The sequence below is a fragment of the Vanellus vanellus genome (assembly GCF_965231255.1).
Source record: "Vanellus vanellus genome assembly, chromosome: 3".
Taxonomy (NCBI): domain Eukaryota; kingdom Metazoa; phylum Chordata; class Aves; order Charadriiformes; family Charadriidae; genus Vanellus; species Vanellus vanellus.
Window position 1 is genome coordinate 63,433,065 of NC_138907.1, and position 26,104 is coordinate 63,459,168.

Consider the following 26,104-nt stretch of genomic DNA (forward strand, 5'->3'; position numbering starts at 1 on the left):
ACAGGTCAGTCATAACCTCAGTGTTGCTCAGCCCCCCGCTTCCATCAGCTCACTTATGATTGTCAGCAGGATTTGGACCTCGCCCTTTCCAGAGAAAGGTGTTTGGCTCCAATTACGAGATGCTTTACTGCCCGTGTACAGCCCGTACAGCTGAGAGAGCTGGCCTTCAGTTTCTAATTTGCTTTATTCTCTGTGCTGCTCACCAGCAGGTGCTGCTTGGGAAATCAATGGCAGTTCCACATACGCAGCAGCTGCAGGACTGAGCCTTTAATAGGTCTTTTCCATTTCTCGTTTTTACAAGCCAGTTCTAGAAGCAATATATAAAAAAAAAGAAGTTGCATATTGATAATGAAACTGATGCAAGTGAACATTACTACCAAATGGAAGGGGCTAGAAAAGGGAGGGAAAGGCAAAAAGCTACCTCATACAAAGCAAGTCAGTTTACATTGTCTTACTGGAATAGATAATTTCTTCTCTACAACTCACCTTTGACCAATGTACTGTTGGCATTTAAAAGACTTCCAGGTTACACCTGATGTGTGATTTACAGCATGATCACATCTGAATGGGCCCAGAGGTTTCCTCTGGCAGGTTCACAAAATGTCCAGGGTCGACGGTTGACTTGGCCCAACTCTGTTCCCACAGACTGTTGATAGAAGATCATTTCTCGCTAGAGGAGCATAATTCTAAAATTAAATTAATTTAAAATAGACTCTTTCAGGATTCAGTACCTTTTTGAAGTTTCACGCTAGATTTTATGTCAGCTTATAATGGTGTAAATCAGCGGTAGCTTCACTGCGGTACCAGAATATCTGGAAACAGCTAATAATGTTCTTCTCCTTCCCAATAAATTACCTGTATATATTGGAGAAGAGTTGGTTCCCAACTGCAGAGATGCATTCAGGTGTGACTGCATGCCTCACCTGAGGGATTCCTTTACCTTATGTGTGATTTTTCAAGTGAAGCTATTCTCCACTTTGCCAAATTCTTCAAATAGCACATAGCATAATGTATTTATGGAGAGTCTATCTCTTGGGCAAGCTGAAGCGGTGGAAATTGCCTGGAGAAAATTGAAACCCTGATAATTGATTTTGCTTGCTCTTAAGGTTTCAAAAGACTTGAATCTTTCCAAGAATAAATCAAAAACTGTTCAGTAGCAAACCATGGGGAATTCCTCTAGATTCTTAGAGTGGTTTCCTTGCTAAAATTCAGAAATTATATTCTTACTGATGTAGATTAAGAATTAAATTATTTGCTTAAAATAGTTAAGCCTGTTGCCTATTGGGATTTTCTGTGTCAGCTAATTTGGCTGTGTTATTAACTGCCATTTGTAGCCAGGATCTTTGAGCTGTAGAAGAAAAAAACCTGGCAAACCTTAGGTATATGACAAACCCTTCAGGCCGTAAAATCTTATTAGAAGGCAAATCATAACCTCCCAACCCTTTTGAGATTGATTTGGAGCTAGGAAATCTGTAGAAAATTGATGCAGTGTGGAACACCTGCTTTGTGTATGCAAATAAATGCAAATATGGGGGGTTTTTTTCCTTTTTTTTTTTCATTGACACAGGACTAAGCAAGAGCGAAATTATTCCCAAGACGTCACTGTGCAAAATGTTTGATTGGCCCAGGTGTTTAAGACATTTCTATAGAAGTAAATTAAACCCAGTGGAGATCCATCTTGACAGACTTTGCATTGGGCCCTCACAGGACTCTCCCAACACTGGTTGAGTTGTTGCTGCCCACAGTGGGGAAACGCTGCCAGAGTCAGCAAGCTTCCAACTTCTAGACCACTACTCACACATCACCGTGCTTCTGTGTCTCAAGACTTATATGAGGGCTCTTTCTAAATGATATCTTTTACCTTACAGGCATTTTTAACTTTTTCATACACACTATACTTTCATTATATATCTTACAAGCCTGCTTGTTACTATATATTTTCAAAACTGCATTATATAATTATGTAGTGGCATAAGTATATTATGGTACACATTTAATCAGAATGGATCAATTTTATTTCCAATATAAATGAGTGAAATAGTGGTATTAAAGGAATTGGTTCTGCCCAGGTACAATATAATTTGAAAGGGTTGTATCTTTCCAAAAATAAACCAAAAACTGTTCATCAGGAAAGCTGTGAAGAACTCCTCCAGGTTCTTAGTGGGATTTCCATGCGAAAATCCAAAAATGATGCTCTCACTGATAGAGATCTGGCACTGAAGTGGCAGACCGTGACAGTCCACTGCAGTCTGCACCCCCATGTATGATGGGACCGGGAATGGTTGTCTCCAGATTTTTTTGCTTCTGCAAGCAGGATCTCATGGGGCAGAGCAGCTACAGTTTGTGTGTGTGTGGGGGGGTGCAAATGGCTTTTTTCTGGCCAGTGCAGAAGGCAGGAGACCCTCCCCAGCCTCTTCACCTTCTGTCAAGAGACTGGCCTGCAGGCCAAATCAGTCTGTACAGCTTCCAGGGGATATCAAGGCTTCTGCAGAAATTAAGTGTTCCTTTAGGTGGAAGAATTACAGCTTGCCATTGCTTGCGGTGGAAAAGGAATCCTCAAAACCTTTTAAAGTGGATTTAACCAACACAGTATTGCCTTCAGACAGAGTCCGCATTTTTTAAAGCCCTTGAGCATTTGAGAGAGAGATTCTAAAGTTGAACCATTGGTATTTCAGCTAAACCTTCCTATGATACACAAAAAGAATACACAAAACCCACAAAAGTCACTGTTTCACTGTCGATGACATTAGCACTGGAGGGAAGGGGGAGAGCACCAGCAGGTGAGAGCTGAGTGTTGCAGTTGAGGAAAATGGCCTGGGGAAAGACAGGGAAAAATATGTCGGAAAAAGATAGGAAGAAAACACAAAAGCTTCAATAGCATTGACTTAATGATGAGCTTGACCTTCCATTTGGTAAGGCTGAATGCATTGAATAACATATCAAGCAAATGATAAACACAGCTAGAAATTTACTTACTATTTTGTTTTTTTTTTTTTTTTTTTCCCCTGGGAAGCCTATGTCTTTAGCAGATTTATGCTGTTTATGATTATGTTTAATCCAGAAACAGGCAATTTCTGTGTAACATTACCAATCAGTAGAAAAGCCTCTGCACAACAAAGAGAGTGTAGGGTTATGGATACACAATCCAGCTCGCTACTGAACACAACTGAAAAATAAATTCAGCCTTGTTAGAGCAAATTCTCAAGGAGAGGTCTACCTCTTCTATGAAGAAGGTATATTTCTCCTCTTTCTCATGGATTACAGAAAGCATTTCTTTCCCTGCCCCTAAATAGGGACATGAAATGCCCAAAGCATTACAAAAGCAGAAACCTCAGAAGCAGTACAGGTTTCACAGAGGGTGTTTTCAACCAGTTCTCTCCTCCACTCGCCAGATGCAACTGTCCCAGTGTGTGGAGTCTGAATGCCGGTCAGTCAGTCTCCTCAGCATGTAAATTGCCTGCATGGCAGTTTCAACACACTCCTCTCAATTTCTTACTCTGAGTTTCCCTTTCCATTCTTAAGGTGGTTGTTTCAATTCACAGGCCAAAATCCAGCAGATCTCTTTTAATCTTTTGAAGCTACACACACATACTCCCCACATAATCAGAAGCGCAGATTTTATCTGCTCCTTTGTGTTCCCTGACTGTACCGGAGACTGTTTTCTTTACTTGCATATTTAGGAACAATTCAGAACATGTAGCTTTGGATTTCTTGTAGCTAATTGTTATAATGATGGCCCCAACTAATTTCCTGTTACCAGTACGTTCTCATTTCTCAAGGACATGACCAGGTTCCCACCGCCTGGTGAATCCTTGCATGTCATTTGAGCTGCAATAAGGGTCTGTGTGCATGCTGTCAGTCTGGTGCAAAAATGAGCTAATGCATAACAGCTTTAACCCCAGTGAAAGAGGGTGAAGCTGAACATGTCTTGCCTTGTGTTTGCCAAGGAGTGTGGATATGCAAGAGTAATTTTCTGCAACTCAGCCGTTGCTTCGCTCCCTGGTAGCTCAGTCGGGCATTTTGATCTCAGAAACCGTGGAGCTGATTTTGTTTCAAAAGAAAAATGAACAGAGGACTGGAACAGGAGAATTCTCCGGTCAAAACAGGAGGAGCATAAGCAGCCCACACAAGCACTCTTATCTTCACTGGTATTCTGCTGGCTCGCTCTGCTCTGTCACAAACAACCCCAGAGCTTTATCTTCTCTCCAAACATGTCCAGCCGGTTTCCAACCCCCTCCAAAAGATTCACAGAAGCAGCCCACTGCTTTGCAAGCTCCCTTTCATTATTCTTAAATCTGTGACTTTCTTGGGAGCACTACTGAGCCACCACCAGTGTCTGAAGAAGATTTCAGGAATTAATGTTTCCTTAAGCATGATGCCCACACATCCCCAGATAATATGAGCCGCCTTTTCCAAGTAGATAAATAACATGAATGAGAAACCACTCCAAGTATGTTCTTTCTGCCCCACAGACACTATCTTCACAAATATAGCAGGACCTTTAGTCCTCTCCAGTGAAAATCTGGGATGCTGCTAACATAGGGACTACTTCTGAGCCAGTACTTCTTGATACTGAGCTGCCCGGTACTGTTTTCTCTTATATCCTTTGTAAATTAGGTGCAAAATATTTCTGGATCTTCTAGTGCCATGCAACAACAGGTCCATTTGAGAGCTTACTCCAAAACATTGTAACATACACATGTTTTTTCTCCTAATGTTGTTCTGAGCCTTATTATTTTTCACTGGAGCCAAAGTCCCGCTTCTCATAGCACCGGCTGCACTTCCAGTACCAGCCTATCACTTCTCAGTTATTTGCATATTTGTATATTAAACTGACCTACATCTCTCTCTAGGGAGTGGGCAGCAGATGGTCCTGAGGCCATCTGGCATCTCAAGATGCCGCCTGAGTGGCTTGTGGGTCACAGAAGTGGGCGATGTTGGTCACTGGATAAACAGCATGCAGCTGAGCTCCCTGGGGAGTGCTCTGCTTGTTTGTATAAACAACTTTGGGCCAATGTGAGCCAGCGTGGTAACATGCAGAAAGTAGGTCGCACAGGTTACCTTAGCAGCAATGAGAACATTTGTTTGATGGCTACTGGGATGAGGGGAACCAGCCATCTCCATTAGCGTTGCTGCTCCAATGGAACAATCTGGCCAATTCACTGGAGGGACACCACAGCAGCTGGGGCTGGAGCACTTGTCCCATGCAGAGAGGTTGGGGGAAGTGGGATGTTCAGCCTGGAGAAGAGACAGCTTTGGGGGCTCCTAACTGCAGCCCCACAGTACCTACGAGGAGATTATCAAGAAGACAGAGGCAGGCTCTTCACAGGGGTGTAAGGTGGGAGGACAAGAGGCAATGGGCACAAGCTGAAACAAGGGAAGTTCAGGCTAGGGATGAGGAGAAACTTTTTCACCATGAGGACAGTCAGGCAGGGGAACAGGCTTCAGAGAGACGCCATGCAGTCTCCACCCTCAGAGGTTTTTAAGACTGATGTAGAGCCCTGAGAGACCTGGTCTAAGCTCACAGCTGAGCTTGCTTTCAGCAAGAGGTTGAACTAAGGACCTCCTGTGGTCCTTTCCAACCAGTTAGTCTATGATTAAGCATCAGTCTGGTTTTTAACAAATCCTGCCCAGATCCCAGGTTGCAAAGGGGAGTCACAGCTGCGAGCTCACATTATGGAAAGCCATCCCAGTCTTCCTAGTGCAGACAGAAAAATTAAACTAAGATTGACCAATCCATAGTCATTATAGACAAATTTCACGCAGCGAAATGTGTGAAGTCATTAAGGCTTAATTTTCAAGGGTAACAGCTGCGTATGAACCCTTCCTTTATTTTCTCTTTTGGAGGGCCCGAGTCTCTAATCTCACGCTATCTCTGTCGGAGCAGGGAACAGCCAACATAGCTGGCTCACACTGCCAGCTAGCAGGCAGCCTCCCCAATCGCCTATCAGAGCCGGTCCCCTGCAAAGCACGCATCCAGTCTCCGCAGTGTTTGCTCCTGCTGTGTCATTCTGTCCTTCCCCCCTCGCTTGGTCTTCCCGTCCCTCTTCCCTGAGTGGCAGGATTACAGTACCAGTGTCCTGCTCCTGGCGTGCCCTTGTCTGAGCTTTCTGCCTGACTTTTTTTCTCCATTCAGCTCTTCTCTTGGCTCCGGTAAGTCTGATGAACAGCTTCCTTGCTGTCACTGCTTGGTGGCATGGTGCAAGGGCTTTAATCTAAGTACTTCCCTTTGGGACTGTTAGCCCATGTTTTCTAGGAATGGTAGCCTTAAAAGCCTGGGCACCAGGTGATGCGTGGAGGAAAACAGGCAAGTATCTAAGGCTGTTGGTGAAAATAAGAAATGCTTCTCTATAAAGCGATAAAAAAAAAATTAAACTGGCTTTGGTCGACCTTGCCTTTAAGTGAGACTAGGGGCCATGGCTGATTTGCTGCAACAATAAGTGATCAAGACTCAGGTGCTGCGTGAGGCTTCAGAAAGTCTCTGAGTCTGGTTCTTTCCATGCTTGTATGAAAACCTGCCATGAAGCCTCCAAACTTTTGTCCAGTTTTGCACTAGAAAATTGACCATAAATCATAAAGCTATTCAAATGTAGTATGTAGTTCATCGGCTGATTTTATCACCGCTTTCTGAAGTAATACATAGAACAGTGTCTAGGCTATAACAAGGCACTTGTATTTTTCTGGAGGGTAATTGGAGCTGCAGTAGCGTGCTCTGTTCCAGAGTTTAATATGTGCTGCTTTGAGGTGTTACTTTAGTTCAATCTGGTGTTATGTCGAGGTAAAAATTCTGATTTTATCATTATATGCTGGCTGGTGTAAGTATATGGAACACTTTGTTCTAGAGAATTGTGTGTGTGTATGTGAATTTTGAGCATAAAGTGCTAAATACCGTTACCCAATTTAGAAGCGCTTAAAATAACTCCTGGCTGCAGAGCAGGTGCCATGTGTCCTTCTGCTGGATACATGAGGACGCAAGAGCTAAATATAGACCGGTTTGCAAACCCTCCAGAAGTTCAAGCTGCAAGAAAGGAAGGAGGAAGCAGTACCCGTGAGGCGGAAGGGGAAGCGCTCTGTTTAAAAAAGATAAACAAAACTCTGCGATGGTATGCAAGACAGTCCGCCAGAGAAGCTGAGAAGACAACGTTTGTTTTGTGCTTTGTTCGTGCCCTGAGTGCGCTGTGGCCATGCTGTGAGCTCAGCCCGGTTTTGTGCCTTTGGGGCCAACCCCAAGCACCAGCCTTATTGTGGGAGGGCGGACGTGGCCACGAGTCCTACTACAGAAAGGCATCAGCCTGGGACCGGTGTCTGTCACCTCCCACCTGAGACTGGAGGTCACCCATGCCCCAAGGAGCTCTCTGGCTCTACTGGGTTATCCCAAGTTTTTAATGGAGGGAGGAGGACAATGGAGAAAAGCCTCTCCCACAGTGGGGAGGAAGCAGCACCCTCTGGCAAGTGGGGGTGTTTCCCACTGGAGGAGAGGACCAGAAGGACTATCTGTAGGCATCAACCACAAGTGTCTGGGATGAAACTTACATCCAAAACACCAGGGCCATGAAAGATACTGATCTCAGGGCAGTGGAACAGGTCCAGGATTTGGGAGCCAGGGGGAAAAGAGTAAACAAGATGCAATGCTCAGACTCACCCAGATAACTGGTCTGTCCTCCCCCTTGCCATAAAACAGGATAAGGCCGTGTTGGAAATTCAGGTGCCTGGAGGCAACAGTAATGGCGGTAGGAGTCACAAAACTCAAGAGGTGGATAGACTAAAATTGAGCAAGTCTAAAATTCATTGAGGAAGCAAGGAATTTCTCTTCTGGGCTCAATCACCTAATTTTTAGGCATTACTGTGTCTAAGATAGCGTATAATGTAAACACTTCGGGTCTTGCTGAGGTTGGCACCGAAAGTCTTTTACGGCCTGATAAGGAAGAATTCCTGATGTAGATCAAGGTTAAAGAGGCTGGAGCACGAGGAGGAACGGGGCCAACTGCCATAAAATCTCCCAGCATCAAAGGCTGTAAGTGGGCTGCTCTCAGCAGATGAGAGCTGCCCTCTCTCCCTAAATATAAACTCCGTAACACTGGGGAAACCATTACACAGAACAAGGCACAGAAGTCTTAACAAGTGTTGTGTTTGTGCTGAAAGTAGTTATCAGACCTCTGGTTTAGCCTGAAGGAGAATGGAATAAAGCATTAAAATATTTACTTCTCTGTGTAAATACGATCCCCAGTATGATCCATCAGGTGGGCACCTGTGGGTTACAGTTTGATTGCTGGGTATTTCTGTGGTTCCACCTCCAGGTGGCCTGAACCTCAGCAGATGTGACTTGCCGTGGTTTCAGGGATTGATTATTACTAATCCCTTTCTGTCCGGGAATGTACGTTAGGGAAGATTTCCTGTGAGGCCAGCTTTGAAACATCTTGTGTCCTTGATTCTAAACATCCAGTTTCTCTTTCATTCACCCGTGTGTTTCCCTTATTGCTGAGAAACGCTGTGCATAAATCAATTGCCACTGTTGATTTAAAGCCTACTGTGTTTGCAAGCGTGCTTAGTAATTCACATAGGAGGAAACCTTTAGCCGGTCGGTGCTGCTCCATGAGTGACGCAGTTGGGAACTGGGAGGCAGCCAAGAGAGTCGGGGTGCAGTGATGACCACGTCGACTTGTGCCTTCTTACAAAGAGGGGGAGATGGGTTGATCTTATCAGTGCTTATAAATACTTAAAGGGAGGGTGCCAGGGGGATGGGAACAGTCTTTTTTCAGTGATGCCCGGTGATAGGACAAGGGGTAACGGGCACAAACTTGAACATAAGAAGTTCCATCTCAACATGAGGAGGAACTTCTTTACTTTGAGGGTGGCAGAGCACTGGCACAGGCTGCCCAGAGAAGCTGTGGAGTCTCCCACTCTGGAGACATTCAAATTCCGCCTGGATGCTGTCCTGTGCAACCTCCTGTAGGTGACCCTGCTCAGGCAGGGGGCTTGGACTAGATGATCTCCAGAGGTCCCTTCCAACCCTGACCATTCTGTGATTCTGTCATTCTGTGAAAAGAGATATTGATATTTGCAAATGGAGCATTTAGCAATCCTGTTCTCCTTCTGTGATGAACATACTACAAAAATAGCTAGTTTAAATTGGGTATGTACTTTGTGAGACTTTTGTTCTGTCTAGACAAGAGCTGGTGATCCTGGGTTTTCTAGCTGATTGATCGCCAATTGCCAATTAGCTCAAATTAATGAATACAATTGTAAACACTAGTCTGAACATGTCAGAAATAAACACATATTTTGTGGAGCTTCTAGCTTAACATTTACAGTAATCTTACTGACCTTGAATTAATTGGCAGTCAATTAACTCTAGTTAAAATAAGATCACAAACTGCAGTCTAACATTCATGCTATCTGGAATTTTTTAGCTAAATTGCACATGAAGGGTCTAATCTTTCAACGTAAATTAAAACTCAATATGAAATCGAATCAGACAGATATAATTTTGCAATCACTTTGCGGTGATATAATGACCATGCCACAAGCAGGAAGGAAAAAATGGGATGTGTCTGTCTGACAGGGTCCGTGGGACCAGGTCTGGCCACCTTGCCAAGCTGTTCCTGCTGGCGAGTTGTACCTGTGGGAGGACTGCAGGGGCATGGATTTGTAGCTAACAGTTTTCAAGCACGTCCTGAGCCCCACTCAGAGCTTTCAGTTATTAATTGCTTGGGAGATGATAAAACCACAATATTTGACTATCTTATCTGTAAGCCCAGTCAAACAGCTAGACAATCAAATCTTGAAAAATGTTGCCTTAGCGATGGCCATCACTGCACTTCCAAACATCGCTTTGACTGGGGAGAGTTTCATAATGAACACCAAGTCATGTATTACAGTAAATTACATCTCTTTTATCACATACTGCCTTTGGCCAAGTTAGTTTATGAGCTGTAGAAATTTAGACACCATAGAAGGTGTATGTTGCAGCCAACTGAACAGGGAACAAAATGCTTCTCACTTAGCTCCATGTTTTCAAAGCAAGTTGTCTTTTAAAAAATAAGGAAGCAACCACCTCAGATGCTGGAAAAGAACCAAGAAAGCAATCTTCTTGCTCTCATCGTTCCCCCCCAGCACCATTGTAAACCATATCATTAAAGGGAGGAACAAAAATCAGGCTGCAAAAGAGACAGAAAGGACTCATGGCTAAAAGAGTACAGAGTCTGTAGTCAAGCAGAAGCGAGGGCCGGTTGCAGGGCGAGACCCAGCTGTGCAGTCCGCACACCTGCACTACCTCGTGAGGGCAATGCAGCGGTGACAGGAGCTCTGCTGGCACTCTGAGAAGGAAGGAACCTTCTCTACATGGAGTTTTCCAGCCACTTGCAGTCAGAGATGCTGTTTCTGCTGGCCCACACCTTGCAGGAGCTGGGAGCAGATGCCCGGGACGCTCTCACTGACACCCTCATCGCCCGGTCCTGGGTAAGCTGGAGCAGCCTCCAGAGGAACACAGACACATCGGGGGCTCTGGATTCACCTGGCTGAGTGCAGCTGCTCAAAGACATGGGAAAACAAAAGCTTCCCATTGCAAATTGGGAATAAATTAGCTGAAATTCGCCTCAGAAAGCACCACTGACGATCAACCCATGTTACGCCCAATCGGTTTTACTTCACTGTGATTTATTCTGTATTTTGTACTTTGTCAAACAAGCTGTCAGCAGCACGCAGCAAGTACAAGAGAAGAGTAGTTTATAGCTGCTTATCTCATTCTTTACCACTATGGTGCCAGTACCAAGCCAGGCCTCTTGTAGATCAAGCACCACGCTGGGCTCTCCAAGAGCACAGTGCAATTTTAGGTGTACTGGTTTCATTTAAGATATTCATTTTTTTGTCATTATTGACTTAAGATGTGCCGACGGGGGAGAAAGAGGAAATGAAACTGATGCAGCACTGAAGTGACACTGCCCATATCGGTAGCCAGTGTTGCAGGTAAACAGATCAAGAAGAGTAAACATGTGGCAAATAGTATGTTCGGGGAGAGAAGTGGTATAAATGACTCAGGTGTCATTTCATGTGTTATCGTTGGCAACACAAATAAGAGGTTTTGATTTTTAAGCATTAGGTTTGTGCAGGCTTTTCCTCTTGGAAAGTATATAATTTGCTTTTCTCCCTGCAGGTAAATCACCTTGGTTGTTCGTTTAAGTGTGACATATTTATCAAGCTAGAACCAACCGATGAGCTGCCGTCCCAAGTTCCACACAAAATCACTCACGTGCTGTCTGAGCCTTGGGAACAGTTAGAAGACTAATTTCGCGTGCTTTTAAGTTAACGCTCCATTTGTTTGATGTCAGGTACTGCACCAAGCATGGAGAACGACCAGTCTCCCACCTCGCCTGGGCAGGACATCCAGGGGCAGAGCGGGGACAATCCTGCCCCTGGCTCGCAGCCCCCAGCTCCAGCCCCTGCGGAGCAGCCGAGCGCCCAGCCCAAAGCAACCGTGTGTGACATCTCCGAGGAGCTGAGCCGTCAGCTGGAGGACATTATTAAAACCTACGGGTCCGCCGCAAGCCTGATGGAGAAGGAAAGTGCCACTATGGGAACCGACAGGCCTGAGAAGGGAGAGCCAGGCAGCATGGAGGATGCGGAGTACGAAGATGCAAATGAGGAGGGTGAGAAAGAGAAGGTGGCTCCTGGGGATACTTCCAGAGCAAAGGAGCCCAGCGGCAGCAAGGAGCCAAAGCTGGAGAAGAAAATCCTGAAAGGACTAGGCAAGTACTTATCCACTTATGCAGCCCTTCTGCAAACAGAAGCAAAACCTCCCTGGTCCTTGCCCGCTCCCATGTTAAGCCTCTGCTGTGGATGATAGGGACCTCTAGTCACCACTAAAAGTTACGGTGACTGTTACAACTTTTCTCTAACTGACAATTATTTTCAGCAACTACCTGACAGATACAGATAGGCTGTATCAGATATTAGTCCTTTTAAAAAGACAAAAGCTTAGAATTATATCACACAGTTCTGATGCCACCCAAAGCCAAAGCTGTGAGTCTGACAACACCTCCAAAAAGCTGCTGCTTGGCCAAAGGAAAACCTGGCCTCTCGTTTGTACCTCAGTAAATTTTCTCCTCCCCTCCTTCCTCAGGTATGACTTCTCAGCAGTCATAACGGTGCTAATGGTGCTACTATGTGGAGTGGGAATCTGCGGAACAAATGCAGTGTCATGCCCAGGTTATTTTTCATCTTGCAGACCTCTGGTCCCATCGCGAACTATATGAAACAAGCCAATACGCTTATTTTATCTAAGCACAGTACTTGGAGAGCACCTTGGCCACACGGCAAGGCTCTGTTAGCTGAGTTAGAAAGGAGTCTCAGCTAGTTTTTGTAAAGTATGTCCTTTCTGCTGGGCAGCCACTAGAGAGCAATGTAGCCACATCCCAATCTAGCAACATGTAATTTATTTCCCTTCCTACATTTAACTCCCCCCAGTCTTGAAACCTCTCCTTTGCATGAGAACCCAAACCCAACCGCAGACTAAACCTATAGAAAATCACTGCAGGACAAGTTTACAGACAAAGGGACTAAGCATAGGACAGAGCAGGGATTTTTTTTTCCCCAAATTCCTTGAATGTCCAGGAGAAAGTAAGTTCCTCAGTTTCTATTGCCTTGGCTTTGGTGCAGTTATTGGTACCTCTCCAAGATCAGTGAAAACACTACCTAAGAAAACTACTACACAGTTCTTCAGCTGCAGTTGCAACAATTTTCACTCCAGGATTTGATTTTGGCTGTCTTCAACGTGTTTATACTGGTGTTGTAGAGAGAACGTAGTGTGAAATAGTGGATTTTCTCCACAGGCATTACTCCTGGACTGCACTAGACTTGAAGTAGAAAAAGTCCAGCTTAAAGCAGAAAGCAAATTTGTTCTCACAGCCTCAGGAAAAAGGAACATTTGGAAAAGTACAGCCAAGTCCCTGGCACCACAGCCATCCTTATCTCCAGGGATGCCAGGGACATTTTGTATTCGATGAACAAGCAGTGTTCAAGCTCCAGCTCATACTCAGGGCTGAAACGAATACCAAAACGTATCAGAAGAGAAGCGATACATAAATGGCTACACAGTGAATTAGTTATACACGCCCAGATAGTTGTTACACTGGGAATGCATAGTGTCTGGTATTCATACTTTCTTCACTGAGTCAGGGAACTGATTTACACCACAATCATGTAGCCCAGATCTGGCTGGCAGTACCTGCTGCTCTCTGATTATTTGCATCTGCACCGTAGTCTCCATACCTAACTTCCCTGTGTCTTGTCCGGGCTGAGCAGCGTAGGAGCTGAGTACACCAGCTTTCATCAGTTTTTGCCTGCAAAGAGATCCGGCTTCTAGGTCTTTGAGGTCCAGGCCCTTTCCATCCTATTTCAGTCAAATGTGCTATATATGTGACCGGTCATGTTGCAAAAATATTAAATGAAAATTAGATTATACAGCACAAAAGCATTTCACAGCCAGTGCTTTTGCTAGAAGCCAGCACGTGGTGGTCTGAAATGGAGGAAAATTCAGGCATGTTTGTTCTTATGGGGAGAAGAAAAACCCAGAAATTCATAACAAAAATTATTCTCTTCTGTCCAAAATGCCTCATTTATCCCTGAGTTTTTACAGATACATGCATCAAAAAAACAGTTTTATAACAGTAGGTCAGCTACAAACTACCTCTACCATCAAATCTCTGGTGCTTTTTTTTCAAGGGAAGGAAGCCACCCTACTGATGCAAAGCTTGAACAAGCTGAATTCTCCAGAGGAGAAGATGGACCTGTTATTTAAGAAGTATGCTGAGCTGGTTAGTAGAGCATTGGTTCTCTTCTGTGCAAGCTGTCTATACAGGAAGGTATAAAAACCATGTGCTGTGCAACATGGTCAAACCTCATGTAGTAGCAGTGTCCTTCCTCTTAAGTGAATCCCAAAATAATTGTCAGGGTTAAATAATCAGTTATGGGTGAAAGGAGAAAACTGAGGAAACCAAGCTCGACTTTGGGCTAAAATGTTGGTGAGGCAGAATATTTGTACTTAAAGGCAAATCCACCAACCTGACCCACCCTGGAGACCAGTGTCTAGGCTCCTGCCTTTGCCTTCTGCACGGAGTTTTGCATACCTCTGTATGTGAGTGTTGCTTTAAATTATGTATTTAATCAAAATAAAAATAATACAGGGTTTAGTATAAAATGTTAGGAAACAGAAAATCAGAAGACAGAGAACTCAGTTTCATCATGAGAGAAACCACAACACAGTGAAATGAAGAGTCAAAGCCCCTGCCACCATAATGTTACCCCTGTAACAACGCCAGCTACCTGACTCTGTTCTTTCTGCAATTTTGATGGGTTATTTTCAGATCAAGTATTTTCTTGTAAGTAGTTAAAAGGCTGTATGGCCATAAGCTGGGGAAATCTTACAAATGAAAAGGCTGCAGCATTCTACAGTTTGTGGAGTGCTGAAAAATGTACCAAGCAGAACATTGACTTTGTAATTGGTTTTATGCACAGATGTGTCCGTGTCTCATCATAACGTGAGGTTCACCTTTCCTTTTTTTCACATAAAATCCTCTGATTTCATAAATTGGGCTCAGATTGCTTATGGTTTAGCTCATGCTTAAAGGGACTTCATGCCCACGGCTTAACTGAAATAGGTTTTCTTCCTCTATAACGTACTCTCCACTGCATTCAAATATCATCAGAGCACTGTATAAAACAGGAGCCATATTTCCAGTAACCCATGCAGGAGAAAGGTGCCAAACCCAAAATACTGAGCGTTCATTTTTGGCATCCTGTGCAATGTCACTAAAATAAATCATTTAACAAATAGAACCAAAAGCTTGTTGGAGAAAGCCTTACACTGCTCACTCAGCACGGCTGAGGGGTGTAGTGTGATTAATAACTTGTCAGCAGTCGGCTGTAGTGGTTGCCACTCTCTGCTCCCTCTCGTCCATCCCCATCACACACTTCAGGTTCCTTTTTGCTTTTGCTGAGTTGTTTTCCAGCCAGATCGGCTCCAGGGGAAGGTGCAGCCACATGCCAGGCTGAGCTGGGGGCTGGCAATGGCTTCAGCTGTGTTGGATAGTGCTGCTGCTGGCTGTGGCTTAAGAGGCTGTCTGCACTCGGAGACCCTATGCAGCACCACTGCTTCCCCACAGCCACCTAGCTATATGCTGTTTAACTGTTAGCACACAGAATCATAGAATGGTTTAGGTTGGAAGGGACCTTGAAGATCATCGAGTTCCACCCCCTCTGCCCCTTCCACCAGACCAGGTTGCTCAAAGCCTCATCCAACATGGCCTTGAACACCTCCAGGGATGGGGCATGCGCAACTTCTCTGGGCAACCTGTTCCAGTGTCTCACCACCCTCAGAGTGAAAATTTTTTCCTAATATCTAATCTAATCTCCCCTCTTCCATTTTGAAGTCATTACCCCTCGTCCTATCACTACATGCCCTTGTAAAAAGTCCCTCTCCAGCCTTCTTGTAGGCCCCCTTCAGATACTGGAAGTCTGCTATAAGGTCTTCCCAAAGTCTTCTCTTCTCCAGACAGAACAACCCCAACTCTCTCAGCCTGTCTTCATGCCCTGGCATACTCTACAGTGGCAGGTACACCTGAAAATGGAAGGCATCAGGCCAGAGCATGGGCCAGTGTGAAGGAAGCCATGCCTGCGGGAATGGGGAAGCAAGACAGTGTAGCCATTTGGGCACAAGCCACAACACCCTACTTGCCATCAAAGAACATTTTATTCACTAATACTGGTGTAGGCAGAGCAGTTCGGGTTAGTAAAGCAGACTGTGCTTTACTTCAGCTTTTGCCTACAAACAGCTGTTGCAGAATTGCTCGTGACCAGTTTATTTTCAGAGGTCCTGAGGGTCTTGCAAGTGGTGGGTGTGAGAACTGTAGACTAATAACTAAATCTGAGTATTGTCATTGTCTGCAGTGGGGTCAAGATAATTGAGAGTTTATCTCTCTAGGTCAGCCTTCCAAAATCAGAACTCCTTCTATTTGTAATTAATTTTAGCTAATATTTCATTAATTATTCTTAAAAATGTATCATTAGCAGCCCTTTTGTCATTCCTATTTACCAGTGAATTCCCTTCACCAGTGCAAAAGTAACGCCTTGTCTTAGACATTCCTGAGAACTTTGAAATATAAGTTTCTAGCACAGCTCATTTTTACAGGAAAATAAAAAAGAGCAAAAAGCTTGGAAGACTTCTCATATCACAATTAAGACCTATTTTATTCTAAGCCCCCCATCTCAAGCACAGATTGAGTGAATCATCTAAAATTTGGATAAATCATTATCTGCTCAGCACAGGCTGTGCATTTAAAATGTGAAGCAAAAAGAACCTTTTTTGTGTTTTTAAAAGGGAAGGGGAAGGGGCCAAAATCAAGCTCATAAAGGAAAACAAATCTCAGCCTTAATTACAGACAGGCTATTTTTTCCCTACAATGCTAGAAAAATTATTTCAGCTAGTGCAGCTTGATTAGATGCAAAAGCCCCTATTCTGATCTGCTGGGGTAAAAACACACAATATGCATACTGAAAGTTGGACATAAACTGTAAATACACTCTAAACTGGTGATTGCATTATTTTGTGGTATGCCTAGCTGTGATTTGATTGATAATACACAGAGCTCTGTACTGTAAGCATAAATTACAGAACATCTGCAGGAAAGAGATCCTGGGGCAGAGAAAGCATAAAATGCGATGCCTGTTGACTGTCTTATTTGAGTTGCCCACCATTCTGCTGTACTCGCAAACTTTCCCAGTCATACTGGGGTTAATAATTAACACTAGTGGTACCATATTATTAGATCATCTAATCTTAATAGCAGGTGTTATTAAAGTTTGCACTTTGCAGCTCATATGCTGCTGGTTTTCAAGCAGAAAACATCTGGACTTCAGAAATATTCCACAATATATGCATGCCTGTAATACAGCTAGGAGGGCTGCTGTGTGTTGGAACAGGAGATGAAATCTTTAAAAGCCTCAGAGGCAAACTGCTTCTTTGTCTGTTACAGTGTTAATTTGCAGTGCAGGAGGTTTTTTTTCAAAACAGCCAGTAATAGGTACGTGTCAGAAGAAATGACCAGTCTGTTCAGGGACCGCTATTACCAATTCTGTTGCTGCCCCTCATCCCCCCTCCAAATACATCCTCCTCCCTGCCAGCCCTCTAGGGAAGGCAGCAGCCATGCACCCACAGGATCAGCAAGTTACCAAGTGAATGTCAGGGAATGTCCGTATTTTCTTCAGTATTACATGGAGCCAAAGAGCCTGAAAGAGGTTTGATCCCCTGCAACCCACCCCCGTTGATGATGGGACCTCCAGAAACACAACTGACAGTCCCATGTGCACTCACGAGCAAGAGGAGCCCAGCAAGAAGTGGTGCCCATGCATCATTTTGGGCAACTCTTCCCTGAAGAGCTTTCTCCTCCATCAGCAGCAAAGCCCCCACACAGACGACATTCCTGGTCTCCAGCGCCTCTTCTGCTGTTGTTTTTTCCAGCAGGTTCCTACGTATGTAAGAAGCTGCTTCTTTTTCAGGAAGCTGCAAAACAGAATGAGCAACTGTTGCATCATCTCATGATCTAGAGAAATCTCACCATGTAAAGCACTGCCGACTGCTCCGGTTCCTAACACTGAAACAAAAATAAAAACCTCACAGCAGCCGTTCAAAGAAATTCAGTCCAAAGAAGGAAGGGCTGAAATGGTGTGACAAGAGTATTCAAAATTATGTTCACCCACCCACAATACAGCACACTTGGGACTGTTGCAGCGAGCAGGCTTGGGCCTCCCTCCAGGTCGCTCACTCCTCTCCCATTAGTGCTGATAAATATAAAACATCTCCTAAGAGGTTAAGAAAGTGTGAAGGCTTTCCCCAAACCAAAAGAGCTAATTTTCTTTTCTTTTCTTTCCTGTCCCTCTTTGTTTCATTTTAATCCCTGTTCCCTGCCCAGCATGAAGAACATCGTGCCGAGCAGAAAAAGCTCAAGTACCTGCAGAAGAGGCAGGCCCAGATCACCAAGGAGAAGGACCAGCTGCAGAGTGAGCACAGCCGAGCCATCCTCGCCCGCAGCAAGCTCGAGAGCCTCTGCCGGGAGCTCCAGAGGCACAACAAAAACCTCAAGGTGAGCAGTGGCCTTATCAGGGTACCTGGCAGTGGAAGGGGAAGAAGATGCTGATGCCTTCCCATCTTGCTCTAGTACCAAATCAAAGAGACGTTTGCATCTGCACGTGCAATATATAATTATATATACGCTCTAGTCTTGAGGCCCATTTACACCAAGACCCCTTTATTCCTCATTTGGGAATATCCAAGCGCTCTTGGATGTTGAGTTTGCCCACATTAGCTGTAAGCCCTCCTGGAGTTATCAGGGAGCTCAGCGCAGAGAAAACCAGTGGTGCCAACAGACCAGGTCCCTGAGACTGCAGGTGTGAATGCATGTGTGTGGACAGAACAACAGGAGCATCAGCTTCACTCCAGAGGACTCACAGAAGGGGGGTGGGTGTTTTCATGTAATTTGAGCACTTGGGCATTTTCAAGTGATCTGTGAGGGTTAGTAAATCAGGACATTTGCCTCCAGACATCAAACCGCGAGAGAGGAAGAGTGCCAACGCTGTTTGTGGAAGTCGTTTGGATTATGAGAATCAGTTCAAAAAGGAAATTTTCAGGAGTGTCAAAAGGCGGGGATCCATATGCCATGTCTGCCTATTGCTTGGTGCATCACACCATTTAAATGTGAAATTTATAATTTGATTATGCTTCTTCAAAAATTTTAGGTTGAAGAAGTATATTTCTGTTGTGATCTTACTTTTTTTCCGAGTACATTTTAGTGATGGTGGTGTTATTATTATACAAAAAGCCTCTGCTTTGATCTATTTTAAATCCTTCTTTATAGGGATATAGTTATGTATACAATTACAGATATGAATTCTCAGCAGCAAGAATTTCACCTGATACAACCTCTATTAACTCTAATGGATTTTCATTCATTTCCACCAGCTCAGGAACGAGCCTTCAGGGTCTAGCTCTGACTTTCATTGTACGTTGGTAAGAATATAGCTGGGAGGGGGAATAGCTACCTATATACTCAAACTGTGCACTAGTAGAAGGACAAAAGCAGTTTAACAGGTAGTTAGGAAAACTAGAAGCAAATCTCTGTGTGCTCAGTTATAGTAGCACAAAACTGGTAGTGCCAATTAAATTTGCCTCTCATTTGTACCAGATCTGAGCTATATACCTCGATATTGATCCACACTGATTTACCAGACTGTCTTTGGGCAAAATCTTTCAACAGAAATACAAGACAATTTTAAAGTGATTTAAGAGTACAGTGTACAGTGGTTGGCAAAGACTTAACTGATATTTCTAAAACAAATAAATCGTATCAGTGGAACGAATCAGTGGAAACTTGGGTATAGAGAAAAACTAATTATATTTGGAAAACATATTTGGAACAGGTTTTGTTGAATTCCTCACATGATTTCCCAGCTACCATATGCTTACTCATTTCACTACTAGAGAGCACAATTTTTCCTTTCTCTTTGCATATAAATACTTCATTACACATTTAATCTTCACATTTAGGGAAGTCTCTTTCCAAAATCTTTCCACTTGTTGGACTGTTTAGGTTCCCTAAATAAGCCGGTCGATTTCAGACTCGATTCTGATTCTTATCCTCTACCTATGCCAGGTGAGCCAGGAAAGGTATCTGAGCTGATTCTGTAGTAGGAAGAAGTGTTCAAATTTTAGCCACTTCTTTCTAGGAATTTGGAGACCTTTTAAGAAACCCAGAATGATAGCTTTCCTCTAGTTCCTGGGCTTTCAGTGTAAAAAAACCCCAAAGTTAAATAAGACAGTAAGACAACATACACCTGCGGAATGAATGAGGATTAAATTAATAAATAAAGGCATTAATATCTTGATCTGGTTTTGTGTCTCTAAGAGTTTTAACATAATTCTTGGGATATTTGCCTTTAAGCTTTAGCTTCTGGAGATCTGTGAATCTCATCTTCTGTTTATTTAAATGAGTGCAATTTTCTTTCGCTTATGACTGTACTGAGAGGGCCCAAAACAGGAGAATCCATCAAATGTTACTTTTAAAATCTCCTGGTTAAGTAATTTTTATTTTGGTTTTGGCAGGACAGAGAAGCTGATTCATAATTTTTTAGCACTTGGGATTAGCACTTCTAGTTATCTTCCAAAGCGTGGAAAATAAAAACTGTAGGAGATTGTGTCATTTCAATAGCAAAGGAGAGACCTGGCTCGTCCTCTGACTTGCCATGTGGTACATTACATGCACATCACGTCATGCAAATGTCGTCTTCACTCATCTGGTGTGTGGAATTCCCATTAACTGGAGATCGGTGCAGCCAAGTGGTGATGAATATGCAATGCGGAGCTGTGCTGAAAATCCACAGGGCAGATCAGAGAAGAAAAATTTCTGGTTAGTATTGGATGCTGGCCTCAAAATCTGACTTACTTACAGTCCAGCTATTCAGATTATTTCCTTGCAGTTACACTTCACAGCAGAAAACAGATGTTTAATTCTCCCTCCAAGAAAAGCAGAATAAGTGTTCGTGAAATAGCACAATGTGTTCCCACTGCAATAGAGAGCAGCTCTGCAAAGACCAACAGCAATTCATTTCTCTGCCAATTATCTGACAGTTTGGTGGCTACTTAGCATCTTGTAGTGACATGAACATCTCAGGTCACTTGTCCTTCCTGCTACCAGACATTAAGCAATGACTTTCGTACAAATGTCACAAAAGTCAACAGCTTTGGTTATGGGCTCAGCTCCAAACTGTCTCAGACCGTGGTGCCTGGGAATGAAGAGAATGATTCATTGAAAATGAGGAGTCCCTGCTCATATCGTCTTGGATGATATGACTTCAGCAAACCAACAGTCTTCTTGAGTTGCCCCAGAGAGGCACAAGGACCGGAGACAATCCTGCCCTTCTGTTTGCAAATTATCTCACATTCCAGTGATAAATCCCAAACTGCAAAATATCTTTGTCTTAATTTTACAAGGTCTTATTCAACATATTCTTACATTTTTAGCAGTAAAACACGAGAGTGATAGCAGTATTGCAGTGGGAGATGAGAATATATCTTTGATGGGGTAGATACGGAGCACAAAGATTAAGAAAGGGCAGAGGAAAAGGAATAATAGCTTATGGCTGGGCTTCAGTCTTCTACAAATGGAAATCTAAAAAGAATTTACAATGCTTTATTTTTCTCACTCAAACTAAACACTTAATTTAAAACTATTAAAAGGATAAGCACAGAGCGAAGCGGCTGGCAAGGCCAAGTGTGATTTGTATGTTATGAATTCACCACGATGATACCCCAGCCACTCCAAACACCCTCTCTGATCCCTACGACCCAGCAAACCAGGAGCTCTGGACTCCAGTCAGCTACTCCAGCTGCAACAGCAGTAACACAAAACAGAAGTCAGTCTTCAAGCCTCCAGTATGGGGGAAAACTTAAGGATCTTACTTTACACTGTGGGGTCTTGAAATGGGAAGGACTAAGGGACCTATTGGCAAAAAGTGCATTTTCTCAGGTTATGGGCACAGGTATAAGCAAAGAGTCGGGGCTGCAGCCTTGTGATAATAAAACCTGGGTCATGCCAATGACCTGGGGTTTGCCAGACTGTGCCTGCCCAGGAGAGGTGGGTGAAGGGGAGCCGGCCCCACAGCCCTGGAGCAGAGCTGGCAGGGACGCAGGGCCCTGCTGGTGGCACCATGGGCGTCCAGCCCTCTCCCTGGCTCTGGTGTCGACGCAGCCTCAGCCATAGGCTTTTACAGCTAGTAAAGGCTCGGGTTTAAAGCAGACACCGCCAAACACACATCAGTGTTCCCATGGTATTATCTGTAGCACCTAGACGCCTCTGAGATTGAAACGGTAAAACCCCGGGGACCGGGCACCAGCGTACCATCGGGTGGGCCCTGGCAGCACGGCAGCCAGCTCCACGGCACGGCCGAGCACTGAGGCACGGGGTTTTGTCCCTTGGCACAGGGAAGAGGCCATGTCCGCAGGTGTTTGCAGAGTGGCGTAGCCCCGCAGTCGCCGTTCTGCTCAGCCAGCTCCTCTCACCCACACCCGCCCTTAATCTCTAACCAGGATCTCAAGGATTTAACAAATCACTGCCGTTTTATGAGGGACTCTGAAGAGCTCTCTGGGACACACCCACCCCCCTGCCCCCCAAGTAAATATTCTCCTCAAATATCTTTTTCTCTGAGCAGAAGAGATCAAGAGAAATACTGTGCCCTGCAACTAATGCTTCCTGGCTCTGTGTCTTTAACCATGAATCTTGGTATTGGCTCTGTGCTCTGTATAATTATTCTACCGCAGAAGAGAGGGTGAGCAGGAAATAAGATCCTCTGAGTAACACATGCACTTTTTTTTTTTACATTTGCATGATTGCTACTCTCAGGATGTCTCATTTCACCTTGTAACAGAACCATGTGATGTGACTTATGCACAATCCACCAATTTTTTGTTTTGTATTCAGCTGGATTTATTACTCCTGAGAGCTTTAAATCACAGCAGTGACATGTCATAACACCATTTGGCCCACTGAAACAATAAGGTATTTTTGAGGAAGGATGTTTTGAAGCCATAGAAATAGGACTCCAGATGTGCAAGCTCCATTTCTCACTCTGTCTTTGACTTCTTGAAGTGACTCTTCTCCCTGCTCAGGGCTGCACCTGTACAATGGAGAACAAAGAGGCATCAGCAGTTTTTTAAGCAGTGTATTAGAGATAAAATGGAGTTCTGACTTGACCAAAACTATCTAGGCATTCAAGTTAAATTTGGCAAAGTTTTGAACAAAAATAAGAAGGACAGCATTGTTTGGAAACATCCCCTTAAAAAAGAAAATTAAATGTTTCATTTTGGGAATGCAAAAGCAGTTGATTTAAAACACTTTCTGAGTAGCATTTTAAACTCTACTTTGGAACAACATTTCTGTTTCAAAATTGTCCTAGAAAGAGTTAACCAAAAAGTAACTACAAACAGAGCACAGCTCAATGTCTGGTCAAGCAAAATGTTTCAGGCTAACTCAAAATCATTCTCACCAATTAAAAAAAATAATAATTACAGAGCTTCTCTTTCATCTTGCTGCAAACTTTTTGTGTGTCCAATTTCCAGTCCAGGTACTGAACCAGGACGCCCCCAAGTCATTTGCGCAGCACCATCTGTAATTCTTGCTTCCTCTTAAGAGGAGTCCTTCTGGGCTCACACTTTGTTTTACTCTGTTTGTGAGTACACACACACGTTCTTCTGTAAACTGGAGAGCACAGCAGGGCTTCATGGTGATTTCTGTGCACTACAGTATTATTAGCCCTAATGTCTGCAATACTTTCCTCCCATCATCCATGCGTTGCCATCTCTATCACTCCCCGGTCAGCAGAAGGACAAATGTCCCCTACCTTGAATGGCAGTTGTCCAAAATTAGGCTTGTGGTGTGCATGCTGAGTAGAAATTGGGTCATTTGGTATTCATCTTACTTTAAGAGCAGGGCCTGAATCAACACCTTTTATGTCACATTTAGGATATAAATTATACCTCATTAGAGTCAGCTAAGGCTTTATTCAAGTATATTTATAGAAAATATCCATATGCAGTGTTATCAGAGATTTTTATGTAAATGACTCTGCTAGTTGAAACCTTATTAGAGTATGCCATTTGCATGCTGGGGAGAGGGTTCTTAACGTGGTTCTGGCATGATTTGTAGCTACAGCAGATATGGTCCTAACCTCTCCACGTCAGGATTACATTCCCCAGAAGGGCAGACTGCCCTGGAAGCAAATGAGTAGGGAAAAAAAACAGTCCGTATTTCTGGATCCAGAGCAACGAATCCAGATTCTTTCCGCATTGTCTTTTATATAAACCAATCCAAAACAGAATTTCAGTAAAAAAAATAAAATCCATCGATCTTTCTCCAGGCAAAATTTTGATTCTTTGCTTTGATTCTGTAAGAAACAGCCCTCGAGCAATCCTTGATTCCACTACATAATAAATTAGTGCAAATGTTGATGTCAGTTAAAAAGTTAGGGAACAAAAATTGAGGAATTGGGAGGGATTCTGCAGAAAGTGATGGATTTATCTTGAAAATGAAAATCCCGAAGACCATAAATTTGCTATGAGGTTTCCTAGTTAAAAGGAGGCATTTTAAAGGGTGATTTTTTAATTCAATCAAAAAGAATTCCAATAGAAGAGCTTTTGACTAGTTCTGCTAAATTCTTCCAAAACAAAAGCTGTGCTGCAGCGTCATGAATCAAGACATGCATGTATGTCCCCTATTCCAGGCTTGCTTTGATCTGAAACTCTGCTCTACATCCATCTTTATAAATGCAAATTCTTACTTCCCTAATTTTTTTCAAGGCCACTGTGTAATTTGCTCTGTAAATTTAGAATCACGCCTAATGCTGTAGCAGATGAAAGCAAGAAAATCTCCAAAGAGGAATGCAAAGACGTATAATCCTTCAAAGAGAAGTCTTATGCTACTCTGAAACAGTATCTTTCTGGAACCGCTTATTATGCGTCTTTCTTACATGACACTGTTCTCTCCCATTTAACAACAGGAGGAAACAATTCAGCGGGCACGGGAGGAAGAGGAGAAGAGGAAAGAAATAGCAAATCATTTCCAGGGCACGCTGAGTGAAATCCAGACTCAGATTGAGCAGCAAGGCGAGAGGAACATGAAGCTCTGCCAGGAGAACACGGAGCTGGCGGAGAAGCTGAAAAGCATCATCGACCAGTACGAGCTGCGGGAAGAGGTGAGAGCGATGCTCCAGCTGCCCCAGGGAAAAGCAGAAGGCAATCGCCAGCCTGTCCTCCCCGCGGGCTGTCGTTCGGGTCTCTTGTGGAGGTAACAAGCCATCTGAGTGGGACTATGCACGCAGCAAGCTTGCTGGATTCTGCTTGGCAAACTCTTTGGGCAAGGAGCTGTGGTGGACCAGCACCCTGCCTGTGGCACCCCGGGCAGCCTGGCTGCTGTGGGGAGAGGGGCCAAGGCGCCCAAGCAGCGAAGTGTGCCAACTGCCTGATAAAATGCACCCCCAGCCCCCTCACAGCTCCCCCAAAACCCCGGGGAACCCCCCCAGCACCCCTTTCCTGCTCCCACCTTCCCCAAGTCCCCACCAAGCACCTCCCAGCTCCCATCTTTTTGGACAGCCTGCTCTGCTGGTGATGCCAAATATACTTTTGCTCCTTCCAGACACAGGTTGCTGAGAAGGGCTCTGAGGTAAATGCTTTGACCCTTCCGCAGAAGCAGAAAATGAAGACGACAGATAAAGGAGGCCCTTTGCATTGGAATAAATTCTTCTTTGCAGGCACAGTGCTCACCATAAAATCTATCAGCTAATAGACAGATGGGAAATTATTCTTTCTGTAAACATTAGAGCTGGTCAGAAAATTTTTGACACACAAAAAAACCCTCCAGTAAAATCCCAAACTACATTTTTTAAATTTTATTTTATGACAAACACTAACAAATATCACAATGGGTCTTTTTATTGTTTCTAAATACGTTTAATGTGAGCCTCAGTGCAACCAGACAACATTATCCTACTGAATAAAACATAAGTAATCTGTCCTTACAATCTGGAATGCCCGATACGATACATGCATTTCCAAATCTGTCGCATCCTGTATGAAGTCTCATGCTGAATGAAGGAAATGCACATTCCTGTCTTGTGGTTTCTATGAGAAGAAAATGTAAAGCAGAGGCTTGTGTTCAGAATATCTGCTCCTGAGAATTTTATCTAAATGAAGCAAGAGTGAAGAGGGCTCCCAGCAACATTTACCTCCTGAAGGTCACCATGGAGCCAGATGTTTGACAGGCTGGAAGAGGCCTCTGCTTCATCTGGTCTGATCTCCTCCACGTCCCCACTCGTGTGCTTTCACCCAGGCGCTCCAAGCCCACCTTGTGCCTGTGCGGTCAGAGCAAAAGGGGTGGACAAGGTTTGGGTTTATTGTGTTTACAGAGAGAACAGCACGAGCCGTGCCCATGATCCCAAGTACTGCAGGTGCAATGTGCCTTTACACATTTATCCATGCAGTGGCTTATATCTGCTGGCCACTTACCAG

The 26,104-nt window shown here is 44.0% G+C and overlaps 1 protein-coding gene across 1 annotated transcript in view; it reads left to right on the top strand.

Annotated features, from left to right (window-relative positions):
• Positions 1-6,062: 6,062 nt before the first annotated feature.
• Positions 6,063-26,104, top strand: part of TXLNB (taxilin beta) — a 37,200-nt gene continuing 17,158 nt past the window's right edge. Inside the window, exons 1-5 of the mRNA XM_082481205.1 lie at positions 6,063-6,153; positions 11,328-11,744; positions 13,720-13,811; positions 17,964-18,134; positions 24,598-24,792. Of these exons, the coding sequence (XP_082337331.1) occupies positions 11,342-11,744; positions 13,720-13,811; positions 17,964-18,134; positions 24,598-24,792 (861 nt within the window). The 5' untranslated portion in view covers positions 6,063-6,153; positions 11,328-11,341. The remainder of the gene's footprint in view (positions 6,154-11,327; positions 11,745-13,719; positions 13,812-17,963; positions 18,135-24,597; positions 24,793-26,104) is intronic.